The 22467-nt window shown below is 32.1% G+C and overlaps 1 protein-coding gene across 7 annotated transcripts in view; it reads left to right on the top strand.

Annotated features, from left to right (window-relative positions):
• The window catches only part of LOC129948825 (dual specificity calcium/calmodulin-dependent 3',5'-cyclic nucleotide phosphodiesterase 1), a 501195-nt gene that overhangs the window by 264322 nt on the left and 214406 nt on the right, over window positions 1-22467 (top strand). For 4 of the 7 annotated variants that reach the window (XM_056059900.1, XM_056059903.1, XM_056059904.1 and 1 more), the window contains exon 2: window positions 12280-13422. The exons of the other annotated variants lie outside the window; for them this stretch is intronic. In XM_056059900.1, the coding sequence (XP_055915875.1) occupies window positions 12876-13422 (547 nt within the window). In that variant the 5' untranslated portion in view covers window positions 12280-12875. The remainder of the gene's footprint in view (window positions 1-12279; window positions 13423-22467) is intronic. 7 annotated transcript variants of the gene reach the window in all.

The raw sequence follows: 22467 nt of genomic DNA, 5'->3' as shown, positions 1-22467 counted from the left end.
TGGTATCCACACTTTTCCCTGTCAAACCCCCAGAATGTCCTTTCTCAAACCCCCATCTATTTGGAAAATGTCCAATTTCCTAGAACGATATTAAAATATAAGTAAATATATGCATCTGGTGCCAAACACCAAAAACGAACGAAAAGGAAAAATCGTATCTTCTTCGCTCGAATTGTCGACAATTGTCATGGATGACAGAAACAAATTGAATATGTACACAAAATGAAAAATAGAAAATAAATATTTGATTATTATTTTTTTCCACGCAAATTGTTCCAGAATTTTTTTGATTTTAATTTTGAAAGCTTTTTTGAATGATTCATGATACAACTATGAATGTCTCTACTTTAAAATTTTATTTTTTTGCAATGTGCATGGATATAAACATAATTGAAAGAATTCACTTTTCATGATATGCAATGACATTTCAAGCTCAATTAATCAATTTAAATAGTTTTGTATCTAAATTCAATAAAATCAGAAATAAATAAAACGCACGAATAGTCGAACAAACTTGCTGGAAAGAAATACAAAGAGTCTGCATTAAAATGTTACCAATATTTTGAGATTTGACAATATACCTCTAAAATAAGTTTACCTTAATTTAGAAGAATTTTTTGAAAATCACCTAATTGACTCATTTGTCTCTATGTTTAGGCTGTAGAGACAAACATGCTCACTTTTTAAAACTTCTCTGCCACCGTTATGTTATGTTTGATTAAAATCTCAAGGCCTCAAGTTGTCTACGAATGCAATACTTGTCACAAAGTTTCCATAAGTCTAAATTAAAAAAAAAACTCAAAAATTCCACTATCTATACAGTAGACACACTGTCACTGAAGTTACTAAATTTGTTATTAAACAAAAATAAAACCAGTTAAAATGCTAATTTGATATTTATTCAATATTATGCAGGTAAGCTAAAATATAGGTATCTGCAATTTTGTATTTCAGTGATTTGAGTTGCTGCAAATTTAATGGGTCCAATTACCAATGTTTGCTGCCACATAAGATGGCAATTAAATGTCTAAATCCTAACAAGAAAGGTTAAAATATTTTGTCTTAATAGGGGTTGCAGTTTCGACAACGACGACGCGTGGGGGGAACTTTTCAAATGCAAATTATTTAAAAGTGTTGATTGGTTAAGTTTAGTTAAATGTTTAAAGTTGTTTCTTTTTTTTAACAACATTTTGTTCAAAAAGTAACAAATTAAAAAAAAATATTTTCATAGTCAAGTTGCATAGTAATTAAAAGCTTATTAGTTCATAAAGAGAATATGTATATTTATTCAAACATGTTTATAGTTTGGTTAAGTGTTCAAATTTGTCCTAATTAATGTTCAGTTGTGAATTTTGTTTTTCTTTTGATTTAAAAATAAATTAATGGAGATGTCAAAAAAGCTAAATAACTTCAATTCAAGTTTAAAAGTATGTAGGAGTTATTTGTTGAATTTTAAATGAGCATTTATGTAAATTATTTGAATTCAACATATGAGCATTTATGTGACAGTTAAACGTTGTAGAAAGAGTAATATAATTGGACGTTAATATTTTAATGTTTATTTTAATAAACGGCTAAAGTTAAAGGTCAGTTATTTATTTTGTCTTGATGATGGGTGAGTTGCCAACTTTAGTTTGCAAACGTATGGAAAAATTACAAAATCAAACCAGTCGAATATTTTGGAACTTTGTATGATGTTTATCAAATAATCACTGTAAATGCTCAAAAAATTGTCTTTACGTGTATCAATAGACTTCATGATGGAAGTTAGGATGTTTTTGTGAAACAGCTTTCTTATTTATTGAGAGACGAATCTTGTAGTAATGTTTTGATCTTTGGCCATATGAATATTGACATTTTAACTCAGAATTCAGTTACTGATAATTATCTTCCTTTAATGTCGGCTTATTCCTTAGTTTCATGCATTAATGAACCTACAAGATTAACGGAAACTTCAAAAACTTGTTTATGTCATATCTTTGCTCGTTTAGATAGAAAATCAGTTTTTGCTATGACGATTTCTATATCAGACATTAAAATAAATAACTGATCAATCGATTACTTCATGAAAATGGGCCCGAAATTTACGGACAAAATGATCCAACTCTTGTATTTGGATTGTTTTCTAAGGTTCTGGATGATCATGTTAAATATGCCTTAAATCAAATACAGAAAAAGTTCGTAGACTGCATAAATTGAAACCTTGGCTGTCAGATAATATATTAGGTAAAATACACAGAAAGATAAAGTTGCACTCTTAAGAGTAATCAAAGGAAGTTGCCGCTCAGATAAGATTGTGTAAAAAATACTACTATTCTCAAAAAATTTAAATAGCTAGAGGAAATCTCAAAAACGAGTGGGGCATCATTAATGAAACTCAATTAATGTTTCTTTTGATTCATCCATTATTTTTAACTATATGGACCCATATATTCACCCTTCTTTAGATTTGTCTAACATATTTAACAATTTTTTCACAGGCTTTTCCCTCGATACGCTTAAGACTGCTGGTCTTACAACCTTATCCGGAAGTTTGTGTTCAAGACATTGTTTTAATAAAGAAAATGGGTCTCAACATAGCTTTTTATTTCAGCCTATCGATTCTTATGAGCAAAACAGTTTTTCTAATTTTTTTTTTGAAAAGTATCGCATTTAATGCCGTTGATGTATTGGCTTATATATTTCATAATTGTTCTTATAGTGGAATTTTACAAACAGCTTAAAAATGGCTAAGGTTATACCAATTTTTAAGAAAAGTGATTCTAAAATTCTTAATAGTTATAGGCCAATATCTCTCCTTCCTGTTTTTTTAAATTTTTGAAAAAGAGATGAATGTATCGTATTTGCATAAAATTAACTTTTTTAGTAGCAATCAGTTTTGGGCTCAGATCGGGCAGATCAACAGAAGACCCACTTCTTAAATTTGCAGCCAGATCTATGCCAGTCTTAACAGCAGAAAAGTCACAGCTGCTATCTTTATATTTATAACCAAGGCATTTGATACTGAGGATCATGATCTGTTACTAATTAAACTTAAAAAACTTGGTATTAGAGGATTTATTATCAAATGGTTTTGTTCAAATCTTAAGGGTAGAAGACAAAGAGTTACAGTAAGAGATTGCTACTGGGGTTCCCTAAGGATCGGATCTAGGTCCCATTTTATTCTTAATATATTACAAAAAATAAAAACCTAAACAAAATTAGTAAAAGTTGGTCAAAATTGATTTTCGACTCAAATATTTTTTTTAAAATTGTAGATATTGGCTTTAAACTACTTTTATCTTTCAAAAAATATTGTTGTTAACATTCAGTCCAATTTTGAAAAAAAATCGAATTGACAGTTTTTGTACAAAAAATTAAAAATCTAAAAAAAAGACAAAGTTTTAAGCAAGATAAATCGACACCAGTTCCGTCAAATGTTAAAGTGATAGTAAGCTTCTAGAGCTTTTACAAATACTATAAGAGTACGAAAATCAAAGAAAAAAAATTGCCACCGTTTTTTGCTCTCAGACTAATTTCTTAACATATGGAACATATAAAATATAAAACTATATTTTAAAATAAAATTAATTAGCTCATGTTAAAATTATAAATTAAACAGATTAAAAGCAGTAATTGTCGAGAACCTCATCCAAGCTGGGCAATTTAAAGGTCTCGAAACATTCATCTAATTTAATGTATATTAACATTATAACGGGAAGTACCCGTGGCATGATGGTTAGTGCGTTGGACTGTCATGCAAGGGGTCTAGGGTTCAATCCCTGCCTGTGCCACCTTAATTTAAAAAAAAAATAATTTTCGCGGGTACTGCCTCTTGCGAGGATTTGACAAATCCTTCAAGAGTAATTCTTGTCATGAAAAAGTGGTTTCTCAAAACTAGCCGTTCGGATTCGGCCTTAAATTGTAGGTCCCTTCCATTCCTGACAACAGTACGCGCACACAGGAATGGTTGAGAGTTGTAAGTCACTAGGCCCTGGTTCACAACGGACTGTTGCGCCACGCCATTTGATTTGATTTGAACATTATAAATAAAAAAGTCAGTTGGTTTGTTTGTTTGCTTGTTTGTCCGTCCTTCACTTCGCATCGAAGCAATATGTTGATATGAATTTTTTTAATAAAGGCAGTTACGAATCTAGAGAGTGTTCTAAGTTACTTTTTATTGCAGTAGGATACTTAATTCTTAGCTATTTTGAGCAGATCCGCAGAGCCTTTAAAACTTATTTTTGGAACACTAATTAGTAGCATATCATTAGGTGCCAACCACTTTTGAATCTGTTATCGTTGTCTATCAGTGGGCGTATTTCATAATATTATTAATAACAATGCTGACAATTTATTAAAAATAGGAGATGGGCGGTTAAAAACCGTTTCAAGTGTATACCCTAGTTTACAAATTAACCTCCATGACGATCAATTTCTCTGTCAACAGACGATTATAGACTTATGGAACGGTATTGTTTTGAAAACAAATGCAAACATATTGGAAGAAGTCGCAGGAGATATGGGGTAGTATTTGTCAACAGAAACTGTTTCTTTACATACTTAAATTGCCCGTTGTGGCCTCACCTAAGCTCCAATTGAAATAAGGTGTACCAATAATAATTATTGGTCTTCGATTTGGCCATATATTTGTTGTAGTGGAATTTTTCAACCTCAAGACCAAACTATGTCAATGATTTGCTGAATATAATACAATTCCTAGAAGCGGATTCGACTGTTAATGCAAATTCTACAAATTCTAATTCCAAATTATTTCCAAAATGCAATTTAACAAATTTTTGTTTAAAGCAGTTGAAAAAATTCCAATGCTTTTTCCAATTCCCCAAACCACACTTATCAAACTTGTTCAAAAAAAAATCACAATCTCTCTTTCAATATAAAATTTAATTAAATTCACTTTTTTTATTGCTTGCTCTCAATAAACAACAACAACAAAAAATTCTCTAAAATCCCCTAAAGCATACTATTCGTAAAATTCGTTTACCAGTTTTTTTTCGGATTAATTTATTTAAATTAAATACAAGCTCTAACCAGGAGATACCTATGGTCTATAGACATGGCATGGCTTGTGCCTCCCACAATAATAAAATAATAAAATAATTCTCTATCAAAATAAAATATTAATCAGAAAAATATAATATGGCTAGGTTATGTATAATCACGACGCGACTACGACGCGACATGGGGGGTATTATTGTAAATGATATATGGACGCTATGGCGTTACGCTGCGGGCTGCCTGTCTAGTTAACTTGACTCGTTGATCTAATTTAAAATTCAGTTTAATGAATATTTGTACTATTTTTTATTTTTTAAATTGTTGTTTTTTTTGTTGTTGTTGTTATTGATACTAATTTAAAAGCAATTAGAAGGGCAATAATATTTTAGTTATTTGAAAAGTTAATAAAACTATTTAACGCCTTTTTTCCCAGAAATCCAATTAACACCTTTTTTCAACTTTTGAAGGTTTGTTGGTCTAATTTAGCAAACAAAAAAACTTCAACACCAAGTATTAAATTTGTGATTTTTAAATTATTCATAAATACGCAATTCGATAAAATTCTCGCTAAGTAATTCACGATTAAAAAATTCAAAAAATGACAACAAAAACATCAAATAAATCGATATCAACGAAAAAAGAAACGTTTTTTTAAATTTATTCAAACGATACAAATATGGCCGCTAGTCGTTAGACATTTGGACAGTAATCAATTATACGAGTATTTTTCATGTTTTAAAAGTCGTCACTTTGATTGAATTATGAATTATTTTAGATGCAGGCATAAAACTAACAAAAAATTGCAACAAAACACCAATAAAACACGTGACGTCCATGTTTTTCATAGTCAATCGAGCGATGGGATTGATTTTGTCTTTGGCTATAATTTGATCAACTTTGGTATACAACTGTCACTTCTTCTGTCAGTCATATATCATATGAAACTCATGCGTGGTATGTTTGTTCGTTCGTTTCTTCGTTTTGAAAATGACTGAACTGTTTTGTGTGGTGTTAAATGAATTGCCATCTAAGACTTTATGGGGATTCAAGAAAAATATGGAATCTATGCCATGCGGTGTTTTGTGTTAATAATTCTCTCCAGAGAGATAGATTTGAATCGGTCTTTGGTGCTCAGGTCTTTGGTCTTTTGGAATGGTAGACACTATAGACACCCGGTGCAATGCTACATCACATCATATATGGCTATATGACATTATGTAAGTCTGACTTGGGCTCTATGATGATGTATAGCAGCAGCAGCCGGTCAAAGGAATTTTGGAATCTGACGGCTACATGGGGTGAATGGTGTGTAAACAAGCTTTAAGCAAGATGCGATGGCGAGGCAATGGCGATGGCGTGCAGCAGAATGCAATTGCAGCATTTTTAAGGTGTGATCTGATCCGATCCGATATGAGTGATGCCTCTGAGGTATTGGAATGACACACATTTTTCATCTTTGTCTTTTTGTGTGGCTTTTGATTTTGGAAGGCTTCTAGAAAACAGCAAACAGAGGTCTTGAAGAGGGGAAGAGTGCATACTTGGTTTGTGGGATAAAAATAAAGCCCATTGAATGAAGTGGCGTGTATAGGTAACCCACGCAATAAAACATGTGAAGGCTCACGAAATGTTAAGTCGTGTTACCAAGCAGAGTGCACTTTTGGCCAGTTCATGTTTCTATTATAAAGATTACAAGTTGATTAAATGATGATTTAAATAAACAAGAGTTAAATAAATTAGCATTGAATTAGAAGAATATTAAAAATGATATGAATAAAAACTGGACTTTACTTCTTGAACACAATTTGTCTTCCTTATAAACAGGATGAAAAAAGCTTGTTTTCTTCTAGTGACTTTTCAAATAGTTTTTAAATATCTTGGTACCACACAAAATTAAGCTGTTTTTTAAGAAAAACGCTAGAAAAATCGTCATTTAAAATTCTGGATTTTTGTATTATTTAAAAAGTAGAAATTTGTTTGCCAAAATTTCAGAATATCTGGAATCGAGAAAAGAAAATTAACTTAAATTATTATAGTTTTTCGTCTTCGGAGACTGTTAAATGAAAGTCATAACTGTTCCAAGCAGACATGATGTCCTTGTATGTTTTTTGCTCATGCTATTATTGTTAAATAACTATTTATATCATGGAGTTAATATAAATACAAATTATAATTGACAAATAAATTTGAAAAATTATCTTGTTCTATCTGATTACAGCTGTAGGATGATCGATTACGGCGCTCTATGATCCCTCACTGGATAAATATTAATCCTCTTACAAAATTCAAAAAATGTTTTGGTTTTTCGACAGAAGGGATCCACCATTTTTGGTTAAATTTCGATCTCATTTTTACCAAGTTTTATGACAAACTATTTTTCAGATTTTTGACTTCTATAAAGTCAATATGTTTAGTTTTGGTTCGAATTCTGACTCATTTTGACAAAACTCTGTTTTTTTAAAATAATCTTTCGAAATGATGGTTTTTTCCAAATTTTGTTGTGTAGAATTTAGTAAATAATGCTTACAAAGTTTCAGTGCTGTAAAAAAAATTTAATTTTCAAGACTTTCTTCTTTGTTCATTTCCCATAGGAAGTTATTGTAATGGGTCCGATTTGTCAAATTGAAAATTTTGACATTTCTCGACGTCTCAAGTTCCCTAGAGTCGAAATAAAAGATTTTTAGAAAGATGTCTGTGCGTGCGTGTTTACGTACGTTCGTACGTTTTTTTCGTCGTCCATAATTCAAGAACCAGAGAGATATTGACTTCGAATAAATTTTGTTGTACAGATAATAATGCAGAAAGGACAGAAAGGAAAGGGGAAAAATAACGTTTTTAACATGTGGTAAAATTTTGAGAAAAATCCAATTGACGGTTTTTGTAACCTAACCTTTGTAACCTAAAAAAAAACAAGGCTGATTATACCGATATGACTTAGATCGCTTAGATCGTTAAAAAAGCATTCTCCTAGGTAATTCCTGCGTTTTTTAGCTAGAGCAGGGCATGTGCAGGGAAGATGAAGAATCGTTTCTTCCTCTTCCTCGTCCCAAAAGTCACTTGAGAATACGCCTAGTCTCGTGGCGTGCTTTCCTATTAGACAGCGTCCGGTTATGACACCTATTATCGAGCTTATATGCGATCTGCTTAGAGAGAGCAAGCACCTTGAACGTTTTAAACCCAGTGTTGGCCAGATGGGCTGTACTGTACCGTTCCTGGCTAGTTCATCTGCCTTACAGTTACCTGGAATGTCTCTATGGCCCGTCACCCAGCAATGGTGAATATTAAACTATTACGCCATCTCCATTAGAGATTATCGACAGTTATGGACTGTTATAGAGTTTGTAGAGACAGAGTCCAGTGATTTGATAGCGGCCTGGCTGTCAGAGAAAATACGGATATCAGATGTTGATATCACGTTTTCTTTGAGCCAAGACAAAACTTCTTTTATTGCCAAAAGTTCCGCTTGGAACACGCTACAATGATTGGGAAGGCGGAATGAGAGACTTAATTTCAGTCGTTCAGAGTACACACCTCCACGAACTCCTTCTTTTGTTTTTACCCATCTGATTAAAAATGGATTGACTCATCCTCCGAGAATGTCCTATCCTCCGAAAAAGATCTGGTAGGTATAGAAATCTGGAAGTTTCTGTAGAATTGTAGTTGGGGGATGGTGTAGTCTGTGTGCTTTGGAATTTATTCTAAGTACTTTAGAATTACGGAGTGGCCAATGTTGTTATTAATACACTGCGACGAAGCATTGAGGCAAATAGCAGAGCTTGCAGCTATTTGTTTGCTAAATATGTCAAGAGGTGTAAGGTAGAGCAAGGTGTCCAGTGCCGCAGACGGGGTCGTGCGAAGCGATCCGCTTATGCAGAAGCAAGCTGAACGTTGGACTTTATTTAGCTTATCGCTGTTTATACCTTTCTCTAAAGCAGTCCACCATACTGCCACACCGTACGTAAAATCGGTCTTATTACCGATGTGTATAGCCAATGCGTGATTCTGGGTTCTAAACCCCATTTATTGCCAATACCTTTTTTTCAAAAAACGAGAGCTACAGTTTGTAAAATAGATTTTTCCCAAAAGTATTTAAATAATTTTTGGTGCTTATATTGTTTTTTACTACTTCTACCAATTGACAAAGTTTAAGACCCTTTATAAAAAGATTTTACCAAACTGACGTAATAACAATATAACAAAATAACAATTAAAAAAAAACTCTCTTTTTCTCAAACGGATTGTCTCGTCAATATTTTATATTAACAACGTGTTTGTTTGTCTTAAAAAGAACCAATATTTTATTGCTAAACAAATTCAAAATTAATAAACTCACTTTAAAAAAACCATTAGACGCTCAATATGTTCTTTAACCATACATAAATATTTCGAAGGTGCTGATAGAAATTCTAAAATTCTACGTTTTAAAATTTTTCCTTATAAATTTGTACAGCATAAATAAATAAATAATTGACACTTATACGGTAGATAAAAGTGCCTTGAATTTTGACCCAAAAACTAAGGTCATTCCAGTTTTTAAAAAATCTGGAAAAAGAAAATTAATTTTCAGCAAATTTAAAAAAGAAGAATTTTCAAAAAGTTACAAGTTAAAACGTATTGAGTGGGCTTAACCATTTTCAACCTCTTATTCAAAGCGTTTCTTTTTCTGGTTTCATAACGGATTCTAGATATCCTATTTAATTATTTCGAATTAAGAAAGCGTCTTCTTTCTGACAAAATCCGTTCTGAAGGAAGTATTTTGGGTTATCAATACTTAAGTACTCACTAAAATCAATTTACGTGTAACATATCCAACCTATGTATGCAAATATTTCATATGTAGAACATTTTGAATTTAAAATTCAAATTAAAAACCGATTCTACAATACTCGAAGAAACTTTCGAAAGAACTCAAATTAACAAAAATTGATATAATTAGATCATTGGAGGAAGATCATATACATAAGTACTTCTGAAATTTAACTGTGAAAAAAGATTCTTGAAAAACTTACTTACAATTAATTGGTCTTGGTTTCTTACTTAAAATACGCTGATAAAAAAGAAATAGCAACCTACAAACCTATTTTCTATTTATGGAAATATGTTTAGGGAGCTGATTCAAGTCCTATGTAACCCTGTTTTTAAGATCTGACTACCTTTTCAAAAATTCTACAGTTTACAATTATTTCTATTCAAATTCTGATTTAAATAACCTTTAAAATAATAATTGACATTTAAATGGTTATTAAGAATGACTACATTCTTGTGCTTCAAAACCATTTGCTTAGAAAATTGTGAAAATTTAGTAAAAAAACTGCAACAAATAACTTAAAAAAAAAGTGCTGAAAAAAAAATTTTATTTCTGTCAAATAAGTTTTTTTATTTTTTACACAGAATTCCGTATTCCAAATTGTAAAAAAGTGTCTAAGTAAGGAGTTCCCAATGAAGATCAAAATTGTGTTTTTTTAACACACCTTTAAAATAGCCAAAAATAAATTCTTCACGCAAGTTAAATTTTATTTCTACTCAGCAAAGTTGTTATAACTAAAGTTTTTTAGTGACTTATGATAAGTCATGATTTTGACTCATTTTTAAAGTCTTTTGACTTTCAAAATAGCTTTTACTTTTAGCGTACAATTTAAAGATCATTTTTGAAAGTCATGACTTGAAGTTAACTTAAGTAGTCAATTGATTAAGTCATTTCGACACCGCTCTCTTTTACTTTTAAAAGCCATTTGAATGTCGATTTAAATATGACTCAATTTTCAAAAATCAAAAAGTCATTTGAATACAATCTTTTGACATAAATTAATTTGACGTTAGAAATTTTATGTTCCTGAACTTTATCACATATTCCATAGTGACCGGAAACTTTTGGGAATATCGAAAAAAAACTGTCACCAAATCCTTTTGTAATAGAAAGTTGTATAAGCAGGTATTTATCAAAGACTTCAATTCATGATAGAATCACCAATAGCAAATTGTAAATGTGAAAGCAATTAGTTAAAGTCAAAAGCCTGCTTTAAAATAATTTTCTGACTTTACAAATTCAAAACACTGCATTCAAATAAATTATTGACTGTGTCATTTGAATGAATTTCAAAAGTCAAAAAGACTGCTATGAAAATGGCTTAGTCAATTGGCTTCGAGATATAATTTTAAACTTTAATTTTAGAAGCCAAAGCCAAACCGCAAGTCTTAGCTTACAAGTTTTATTTAATTGAATTTTACTTGTCTTTACAACTCTAATACCTATTTTAAATGTTTTACTAATTTGAGAATAACCTATTAACACATGAAAAACATTAAAGTTTGCCTGAAATAAACTATTTTAGTAAAAGAATTATTGTTTAAGAAACAACATTACTTAAACTTATTATGTAAATTCTTAAATTTTTATCATAAGATGTAAAAATAATTTATTCCTTGGATTCCTTTAATACTTTCAAATTTAAATTCATTCACTTTAAAATTGCTCAACATTCCTTGAGCCTTAAAAAAAGAATTTTGTATAAAAAATATAAAACTCAATCTAAGAAGTATGAAACATTTAAATAAAAATTGATTTGTTTTTCCAAAAATAGAAAAAATTCCATTGCAAAGCAATGGTTTCAATATTTTTATTTGTTTGGTTTATACAAATCCAAGCCATGAAGTCCTTCATTTAATTTATCGAACAACTAACAGTACTAAAAAAAATATTAAATAAATCACCTTAAACCTTTTTTAAATTATTTTCTATTATTTCTCCTAAAATGTCCCTATTCTAAAATATATTTTCTTTTCTGAGCCCTGAATCCATATAAGTACCTTCATCTTATGTCTCTTACCTCAAAAACACGCACTTAATTTGTCAATATATAAAAGATTTACCAACAATTCTTTTTTCTTCATATCTATATATACATATGTCATAATTTACATAACACTGACACATTATAAAAATACGAATCCAATTTTCTCACGTTCACTATGGCGTATGTGTAATATTTTTTCTGTCGAATATTTTCTTATTTATTATCTCTTTCTCTTGCATATCAAAGCAAACATATCTTTCAACAATACTCATCTGGGGTTTATGTTAAAAGAATTGAATTTTTATAACTCTCATTTCATATTAAAATTCATATCAATAAAACACACATATACATATGTTGGTACCATCGATTGAAAGTAGAATATTCTTCTTTTCTCAAACCTTCAAAGGCAAAGCAACTTTAATCGAGTTTTCTTATGGTTTCTTTAACATTTTTTTTGTATTATTTCAATTTTATTTTTATTGTAAAGATCAATGCGAAGACATTATACTGAAATAATATTCAAATAACAAAAAGAAATACAAAAAATAAATTCGAGATACGCGTTCTTCAGGGATTCGACGGCAGGTAAAACGTTAACCAAAGAAAAACCTACGACAACAACAATTTCACGCAAATTTAAATTCCACCTCCCTTTAATTTTTTTTCTCAGAAATTGATGTTCTGTTCGTTTTCCAAATATTCGTATATTCGTATATCGTTAATTTAAGCGTGTCGAAAGTTGTATGCGATTTGAATGTGTAAACAGTTGGTAAATAACCCGGAAAATAAAGTCCTTTTGTGGTTTAAATATTCTTTTCTCCATAAAATTGAGTCTGAAATTTTCTATTCCATTGAAATAAAAGGTTAAACAGTCTCGAGATACAAACAAAAAACATTCATTCGGAAATAAGGATATAAAACACCGAACCCAACAATGAAACGTAATATCCTTCTGTTGCTGAACTGCAATTCAGTTTAATTTCAAATAAGAAGATTTCAGAGAGCGGTATCGGTGTTCCAAAAGGATTAGGATTTAAGATCTTCATTTTATTTTAATTTTTTCTTAAAAGTTTATTTTATAAAATGGAAGATTCTGTGGAAAACCACCAACGCAGACCAACAAACAACAACAATCACAATCTGAAAAGAGAAAAACCACAAACGTTACAGTGCAATTTCGTGGCATCAAGACCCAAGGACATTGTGCATAAATGTGTATCGGATCCGGGTAATTCGTGTGCTCGACAAGCGGAAAGCCAACAACGTCGAGACATTAATCGTGTTGTTGAGGACTGGGAGGTGGACGGTACGGCAACGGTCGATTCTTGGACCGATGATGTTTCGATACAAACGGATATAAGTGACATTGTCGATGGTGATGGTGATGGCGATGTTGATGGTGGTGGTGGTGGTAATAGTGGTGACGGTACTGGGGGTGATAGTTCCATGATGAGCAGTGAAAACATCGCTTTCGATGGCCAAGTCAGTTGCACTGGCAGTACCATGAATAGTCCCGGACAGAGTTCGATGTGTCCGAAAGGATTATTTGCCAGATCGCTGAGATATCCGTCTGGTAGTGGGACAACACGAAAGTGTGTCCTTACTCTAGACGGGTATTCCTATGTCATAGGTAAGTTCCATTTTTCATTTTTAATTTGTTGAATTGATTTAATTGAATTCAAGGACTTCAAGGATATCCTCCCTCCCAAACTCTGTTAATAATGTTTTCAATCTGTTACCATTTCTGAATTTATTCTGCTTCAATGAAAATTAAAAATTAATGAATCCATCACTGAAAACTAACTGATAAGTGTTTTTCAAAAAGCAAAAATTTAAAATAAATAAATAAGTGCACATCGTCATCGTCAGGATCTGAAGTGAAGCAAATTATTTTGAACGTCAGGACCAAGACAGAGAAAGCACCAGATGCCCGAAAGCTGAAAACACTGAATAAATTATATCCAAATGATACATACCAATTACCCGATCGATTTGAACTCAATACTGTTGTCGTTGTTTTTGTGTGTCTCTGCTTTTTCCCTTAAAGTAGAATATCAATCATTATTACAGAGACAAATGTTGTATTTTCTCAGGACGAACACAACAACAACAACCAAAAGACAGGCAGGCCGAAAAAGAAGAGTCTGAAATATTATATAGGATGTGTGTGTAGTGTAGCCTGTTAAAGAGGGGATGAAATGGGCAATAAACATCATCATAGAGGAAGCTGATGAATAAATAAGTTTTTTTTTTTTAAGTTTAAAGGTCCTTAAATTGTTGAAGATTTATTGGAAATAAGTTGATGCTTATGTTTATAGTAAATGGCAGTAAATGATGTATAGACGAAAAAGAGAAGTTATCATGATTTTGATGGTTATTTTGTTTGATTTTAAACGGAAATTGAATTTAAGATGTTTTTAAGATTTATTTGTGCCTATTTGAGGATTTAATTTGAATATTTTAGAAATGTTGTTGATAGCTGAAGGATTTCGTTTTTACCTAGTTCAGTATTCATAAAGTCAATTAAGTTTCAGTTTTTGGACTTGAGACAAGCTTTTTCCATCAGGATGTAGAAATATTATACAAATTTATAAGTCATAGATCAAAGGATAAAAATGAAAATAAATGGATACAATTTAAAGGCTATAAGTCATATTTTGTTTTATTTCCCCACGAGGTATTCACGTGCCTTGACCAAATTTTGTATAATTCATGATTTCTTTTACAGTCAATTTATTTTATATAGTGTTAAAAAATATAGCTGTAGCGTGAAATAGCATTTCAATATTTTTATTTATGTTCTTTGTTTATTGTCTCCTTAAATTTTATGAAATTAATATATTCAAGGGTAGTACCCGTGGCATGATGGTTAGTGCGTTGGACTGTCATGCAAGGGGTCTTTTGTTCAATCCCTGCCTGTGCCACCTTAATTTAAAAAAAAAAAAAAAATTAATTTTCGCGGGTACTGCCTCTTGCGAGGAATTGACAAATCCATCAAGAGTAATTCTTGTCATGAAAAAGTGCTTTCTCAAACTAGCCGTTCGGATTCGGCCTAAAATTGTAGGTCTCTTCCATTCCTGACAACAGTACTCGCACACAGGAATGGTTGAGAGTTGTAAGCCACTAGGCCCTGGTTCACAACGGACTGTTGCGCCACCCCATTTGATTTGATTTGAATATATTCAAGGGGAATTACATAATGTGTTTTGATGGTTCCCCAGGTAGGTAATATTTTTAACCACAAGAATAAGATATAAAAATTGATATTTGTTTTCTACAGTAAATTTTTAAATAGACACCTAGCTCCCTTAAAGAGGGTTTTCGAGCATTTTTCGATGAAGGATTGAATATTTTAATGGAGTTTTATATTTTTTGGGAGGTAATTTGTATTTATTTGTATTGTCCTTATGGAATATGAAATACAACAAGAACCTAACAGCATGGAAGGAAATTTCTTATTTATTACAGATTTATTGAATTTATACTCAAAAATGTATTTATTGATTTATTTGGCTTACAAAAATTGTAATTTTTAAAAATCAATGTATACTTGAAGTTTTCATAATCGTATTCGGCCTAAAAATTTATTTGACTTCTTTGTACAAATATCATGATTTACATTTATTTTGGTAAAAGATTTCTTTTACATTTAGTTCTGTAATTTTTCCAAAAACTACAAAATTTATATGAGTTATGAGTTATTTAAAAGCTTATCATGGTTCTGAAAAGTACTGATACCGATTTTCTTTGAATTTAGAAAGGCTCAAAAAGACTTCAATATGCGTTACGAAGCCTTTCCCGGAAGTTTTCCATTGATCGTTGAGTCATTTGTGCTTCCAAAGACATTGGGCGATGAGTGTAGACTTGGGCCTTTAAATGTCCACAAAGAAAAAAAATACAAGGTCATAAATCGGGGGACCTTGGTGGCCTCGTAAAAAAAAAGAATCCATGGAAACTTCTTTCTCAGTATGGTTAGTTAACGCCGTGAAGTGTAGATGTGGCTCCATCTTGTTGGAACCAGACTTCTTTGTGGTTATTATTAAACTGATTTTGGTTTGGTAAGAGGAAGGTCTCTATCACGTGACTGTAGCGATCCGCATTAACCGTAACTTTTTGCACATTTTCTTCGAAAAAATACGGACCTAACACACCAAATTCAGCAACAGCACACCAAACTTTCACAAAAGGGCTGTAAAGTGGTCGTTGATGAATTTCCCGAGGCTTTTCTGTTGCCCAATATCGGAAATTTTGTTTATTTACATTACCCGATAGATAGAAATGGGCCTCGTGAAACGAAATTAAATAATATAAAGATATGTGTGCAAAATTCGTCTTACACTCCTATTAGACAATCCAAGGGCAGCTGCATGTTCAAGTGCTGAACGTCTCGCCACATTATCCGGCGTTGTTGCGGTTAAAGGTCGGCCAGACGATTTTCTCTTTTACGCAGAATCCCTTGCTCTAAAATTTGATAACCAAACTTGAATTGTTTTTCTATCCGGAACAAGATAATATCTTCCAAGTTGAAATCAAATGCGAAATGCTCGCTGAGTAGTAATCGGAGAACCACCATTACGGATATATTCCTCTACGACAAATTGCACGATGCTCACCGTACCACGCCATTATGATTAGATCTCTATCTATCTATACCCACGTCTAAAAATACGGGAGGTTTTTTGCCGGACCCATTGGAAATACGAGAAAGCCAATTGGGATAGTCTTAATAATTATTTCAGGATTTTTCAGTACATAGTGACGTTGATACCAGCACTGATATGATACCGAACAGGGTTAAAAGCATCAGACCTAGGAAAAACACATTGTTCGATGTGATCTGTACAGAGGTTATTAAGGCCAAAGATGTAAGTTCAAGCAAGCTAATACGGACTGCAATGCCCCATATTCAATGGACCGAATTTATACAAAAATTAAAAGCAGTCAATATTTTTGGTCATTTGTAAAAACCATGAGGAATTCTTCTTCTTCTTCAGATCCTACGCTGACTGTTAATGGCACTCCATTTCTTAGCACCTAAAAACAAAGCTTATCTATTTGGCAGGCAGTTCGCAGCTAATTCAACGCTACCAGTAAGTGTTAGGACCCCCTCTATGGGACCAATCTTTTTTCGCACTCGTACTGCGGCAAGAAATCTTAACACACATAAACCCGCTGGTCGGATGGTGTCCCCATTATTGATCTGAAAAGGTGTTCTTCAACGCTTTTAGAAGACACTGCGTACAATTTTTCTCCTGTGCTACTCCTAAGGTCTTTTTCCGGGTAGATGGAAAACAGCATTTGTCCAGCATATACCAAAAAAAAAAAATTTTACTCACTCTCTAATTACCAACCGATTGCACTTACGTCCCTTTTTTCTAAAGTCATGGAAACGCTGATTTATTATCAGCTTAAAACATATCTCGAAGATCAAAAACTCCTCAATTGCAAACAGTACACCAGTCGCACCAAAAAGTTTACTGTTGATCTGATGGTACAATACAATGGGTCCAAGTCTAAAAACCACAAAATAAATGCTGGTGTGCCTCATGGCTCTGTTCTATCTCCAACACCCTTTTTTAATTTTTATTATTAATATCTTGTCTGCAACCTCTTTCTTACCGAATACATTGTTTCGCTGATGATATTACTCTTAGTTTTTCTTATTCGTTTTCAAGGTCACATCCCTTTTTTAAAGGGACTGCCTCTTGCGAGGAATTGGACAATCTCTAAGGCGAACTACTTGTTATGAATTCGTCTTAAAACTTTAGGTCTTCGCTATCCCTGACAATATCACTTGCACATAGGAATGCTCTCAACGGACTTATTTATTTAATGGCCACTAATTGAAGGTAAATATCCCCTATAACCCTATACGTAGACTTTAAGCATTTTTTAGATAGTTTAGATAGAAACCACTAAAAGATTTCAAAAACACAACAACATATAGTGACCAATGACAGTCCTCACATTTTCTATTTTTATTTTGTTAACATTTCCTTTGCATGTGCATAATCATTTGCATTTGTAATTTCCTCACCACAAAAGAGCCGCCGAACCGCATACGAAATTGCTTTCTACGTAAAGTCTACATATTGTGGGCATTTGATGGTAGGCAAACCAAAAACCCATCCTGGTTAACCTTGTTACCAGGAAGGTTAGCTTCCTAACCCACTATACAAAACCTCCTCTCCTACGAGACTTTCAGAATCGCTCACCACTAATTGACTTTGAAGCATCCAAATATTGGCTTAACTTCATTCAAATGATTGATAAGATCTACAAATTAAATTCTCACCGCACTAAATGTGGGTTTTAGTCGCTTTTTGTAGTACATTTTGTTGCCACAGAAGGTCGCTGTCGTCGTCGTCGCAGGTGTGTGTTTATTTTGCCCCCTTTGGATAAATATTTAAGCACCTTCTATATATATACCAAGTTCTGTCCTTTCTTAAAATTCTCAAAACACCACCACCTGTTGTCTTCGTCTTTTGTTTATAAATGGAAATTAAATTAAAAACAACAAACAAAAAAGAGTTCTTATCTCAACTAAAGCGATATAACAATTAATTATGCGTGGTTAATACATTTTACTTCATCTTCGTCCTTATTTTCATTCCCATTTTCATTCTTGACATCATCGAACTGAAAAACCTACGTTAAAAGTTCTCCTTCAAAAAGTTGAGTATTTATTCAAACGTCTGTTTTCATCAAAATTGTTCCTTAACCTTCCGGAAAGAATTGCGTAGCATATTTAAACCGAACCGAGACCGCCATAACAGGAAACTGGTGTTAAATACGCAAAAAGCTCTTTTCTGCATAGATATGCGTATAATTACGAAGGATTTAATGGAAATTTTATGTATAAGTGTGTATTTTTGTGTAAGGAGTTTGTGGCGAAGAAGTAAGGCTAAAGGCTGATTGAGGCTAAATTAAACTTTACTGAGGTGGGTGTGGTACACCTTCCTGTGTACTTTTGGAAGATTCTATGTCTCGGTCGTTAACATTTTGTACCTATTCAAATGGATTCTTCTATTTTGTTTGCGTGTGTTTCCTTAATCGATACCTCCTACTCCATTTTTGACAGAGTTTTAGTTGGTTTCGTTTTGTATTGTTATATGTTTTCAGTCAGGTAATTAGATAAAGATAAAGCGGAATCCTTGTTTCGTCATTTATCAATTTAATTTTTCTTTGTTGTTTGAAATCATTTGTTATTCATACTCAGGGCCGGATCTTAATAAAATTCAGGCTAGAAGAACTTGTGTTGACCAAATTCAGCTTTCTCAAGTTTTCTTAAACAGAAAAAAGTTGAAATTTTTGATTCTTTCAAATGAAAAAAGAGGCTGGGATACGATCCACACTGATAACTTCCCATCCCGTCTGTAGGTTTGTCTTCGTTAAAAAGTTCGTAAGTGTTCGTGTTGGGTTAAAAAAGTTGTCAACTAAATTATTCCTAAATATTTTAAAATTACCAACAATACTAGTTTTGTTAAAAAGATTTTTAGTCGAAAACAAATGTTTACCAATTTAAGTAGGATTTCTTAAATATTTTTCTAATTGTATGAATGAAATTTGTTGAGAAATTTCAAGAACCGAAGATCAGTTGCTGACAAATTTGCGAATGATTTTTTGATGATTTTATTTATTTTATAAAAAACGGACTATTAGATTTTTATAAAAAAAAAAAAAAACATCTGAATATCGAAAACAATATTCTAGGTGTAATAAAAAAGCTTGAAGACAATATTTTTAATTTTTGAAAAGCCTTTCAATCAATTAATTCGATTTTACTCAAAATTTTTCTGAATTTTGAAAACAATATTTTTTATATGTAAGTGAAAATTAGTTGGAAGTCATAATCCCAAATTTTTGAAAAGATATTTTTGTCCAAAATTAATTTTTACCAACTTTTGTAAATTTTTTTAAGGTTTTTAAGTTTTTTGTAAAAAAAAACTGTCAATTAGATTATTCTCAAAGTTTCACTACAATATTTTTTAGATAATAAAACTAATATTAAGGCAATATCTTAAAGTTTTGAAAAGTAATTTGAGTGGAAATACAATTTTTACCAAATTTTATTAATTTTTTTGTTTAGGTTTTTATTTTTTGTAAAAAAAAATGTCAATGCGATTTTTCTTCTTCTTTCAGAAGTTGAAAACAAAATTTCTTTCTTACAAGTGAAAGTTAGAAGCCATAATATCAAAGTTTTGAAAAGATATTTCTGTCGAAAATCGTTTTTACCAACTTTTGTTAAATTTTCCTTTAAGTTTTTATTTTGTGTAATTAAAAAACTTTCAATTCGAGAAAATAAGTTTGAGACCATAATCTCAAATTTTTTAAAAGATATTTGAGTCGACATTGAATCGCTCAGCGCCAAAACGGTCTAAGCCCAAAAAAAATCGTATATTGAAGGTCCTTAAACTTTGCAGCTTCAATGAATCTTCCTCCAGGATATAGTGGCTCCAATTCTACATCTACGAATTTACTGGAGTTCCGCTTTGAAATGTCAACTTCTTGAAATAAAACATCTTCATTATTTGAGTATTTATATTGAATTATAAATGACTTCTCATTTTGGAAACGAAGCCATTGAATATTAAGCCATTCAACTTTCGAGTTGTTGTTTGTGGATACTTTTCTGTTTGTCACTAGTTTCTCGATCAAAAAAATTCTTTTACAGTCATCTGCTGTCATTTTGAATAAGTGGAATGGCTGCTTTTTTTTTTGCTGTGATGATAACACGATCCCAATCATCAGGTGTAAAAATGTCCTTATATTTAATATGTCTTTTCCTTTTCAATGATACCAAAATCTTGATCACATGGTAGGAATGAGTGTCCAGACACTAAGAACTTATGGTCTATCTGGTCAACTTCAAAATTAGAGTTATTAACCATGCATGTGCAAATAGTGCTCATTCTTATGTTCCGATTTTGACCACCACATTGATCACTATACATTATTAAGTGTTTACACTTTACATTGGCTTTCACGTAATGCATAATGCAAACCCTATTTCCTGTGGACCACGTGAAGCTATTCCCTCATTCCAGGTGTACATAAACAATTTGTTTGTTATAAGGTCATGAATACCAAGGTAATAGGTACATAGCTGCCTCTTGCAGTAAGCTACCCCTGTGGAAATAACTGGCGTCGGCTGGGTTTTCATCAAATCGAAAGCTTGAACTGCATATTCATTGTTGTTAAGTTTCGAATCCAACTGCATCCCACTTCTAGCTGATTCAGCTTTTCGGTGGTGTAAATCTCTTTCGCTCGGTATTCTCTGCTTTTCAGAAGGATAATCTGCAGCCTCGATTTTTACCTAAAACAATCGCATTTCTTGCAACTGTCAGAAACTGGAGCTCGAAAGTGCAAATTAAAATTGTCTGAAAAGATTTTCGTAAACACGAATTTTGAAACATTAAACAAATGTTCAAGGTCGGTGCAAGAAATTCTCTTTGGATATTCTTTTGCCTGGAATAATGAGAGCTATACCTTAGAAATTTGTTAATAAAGTCTTTCACGAGTTCTGTAGCTTCAACGGTCGTTTTTTTATGAAGTGGATGCCTTCCTTTTTGGTTACCTGTAGAATTTGTTTAAAAAAGCTTTTGCAAACAATCATTCCGACATTGTTGACTCCAGGAAGTTTGTAAATTCTTGTACTAAATCTGCGGCTTTCGCCCAAAGACTTCTTATAGAATTTCTTTGATTCATTAACTCCAATTTGTCCACATAAATACGCATTTTACAAATCATGATCAGCAATTTTATAAAAAATTTCAAAAATACTTCGCAAAATACTCTCACTAAAATGCTGATGACATTTAAACGGACATGGACATGCAAGTGCATTTAGCGTTCAAGATGGCTTCAGAATTCCTTTTACAGTCTTAAGACATTTTCCTGAATTTCGCTGAACTTTACTTACGTAAAAAAACGGAAAAAACTTCCATTTCGATTTGTTGGCAATTCTTTTCCTCGTAGGTGGTTTCAATGCTTTCAACAACTGCTGATTCAATTGGCCTTTCATTTTCTGGTAATTTTATCTGGGACTCTGTTACCACAATTCCCAATGGCCTAGGAATGTATCTTCAAAAGAAAGTGATGAAATTGATGAATCACTTTGTGTAGGAGCGTACTCGGAACCAGAATTCTCAAAATCTTTTAAGCTTATGGAGTCAGCCTCAGACATGCTGCAGACATTTTCTTACTTTTCAAATATCTGAGTAAAAATTCCCAGTTTTTCATGAAACAAACACTGTGCCCTTAGAAAAAGTATAAAATAGACGCTGTAAGGTTGAACCCCCAAAAATTAATATTTAATTACAAAAAAATAAACCTTTTTGAAACAATGAAAACATACCTGTAAACATTCCACGTGTTTGGGTCGTTGATAATAATTATGGTCCTTTCCTTCAAGTCCTTCACAAAACTGAAACTGAGATGTAATAAACATGCGCCTGTTTACCCACTATCTCACCCCTTCTACACCTTTCGTTATCTTTAACAGTCCTTAAAATATCGTTGATGAAAGATGTGATAATATTAGAGTCACATAAATAATTCAACCTCGGGAAAAGCTTCTTGAAAAAAACCCCTTAAAAGTTTTTGATTTTATTTTGCCCAGGCGCAGGCCGACACCGAGCGATGACGACGACGACGTCGACGAAGCACGGACGTG

The sequence above is a fragment of the Eupeodes corollae genome, chromosome 3, assembly GCF_945859685.1.
Source record: "Eupeodes corollae chromosome 3, idEupCoro1.1, whole genome shotgun sequence".
Lineage (NCBI taxonomy): Eukaryota > Metazoa > Arthropoda > Insecta > Diptera > Syrphidae > Eupeodes > Eupeodes corollae.
Note: the sequence above shows the minus strand (reverse complement) of the source record. Positions and strands in the feature narration are given on the sequence as shown.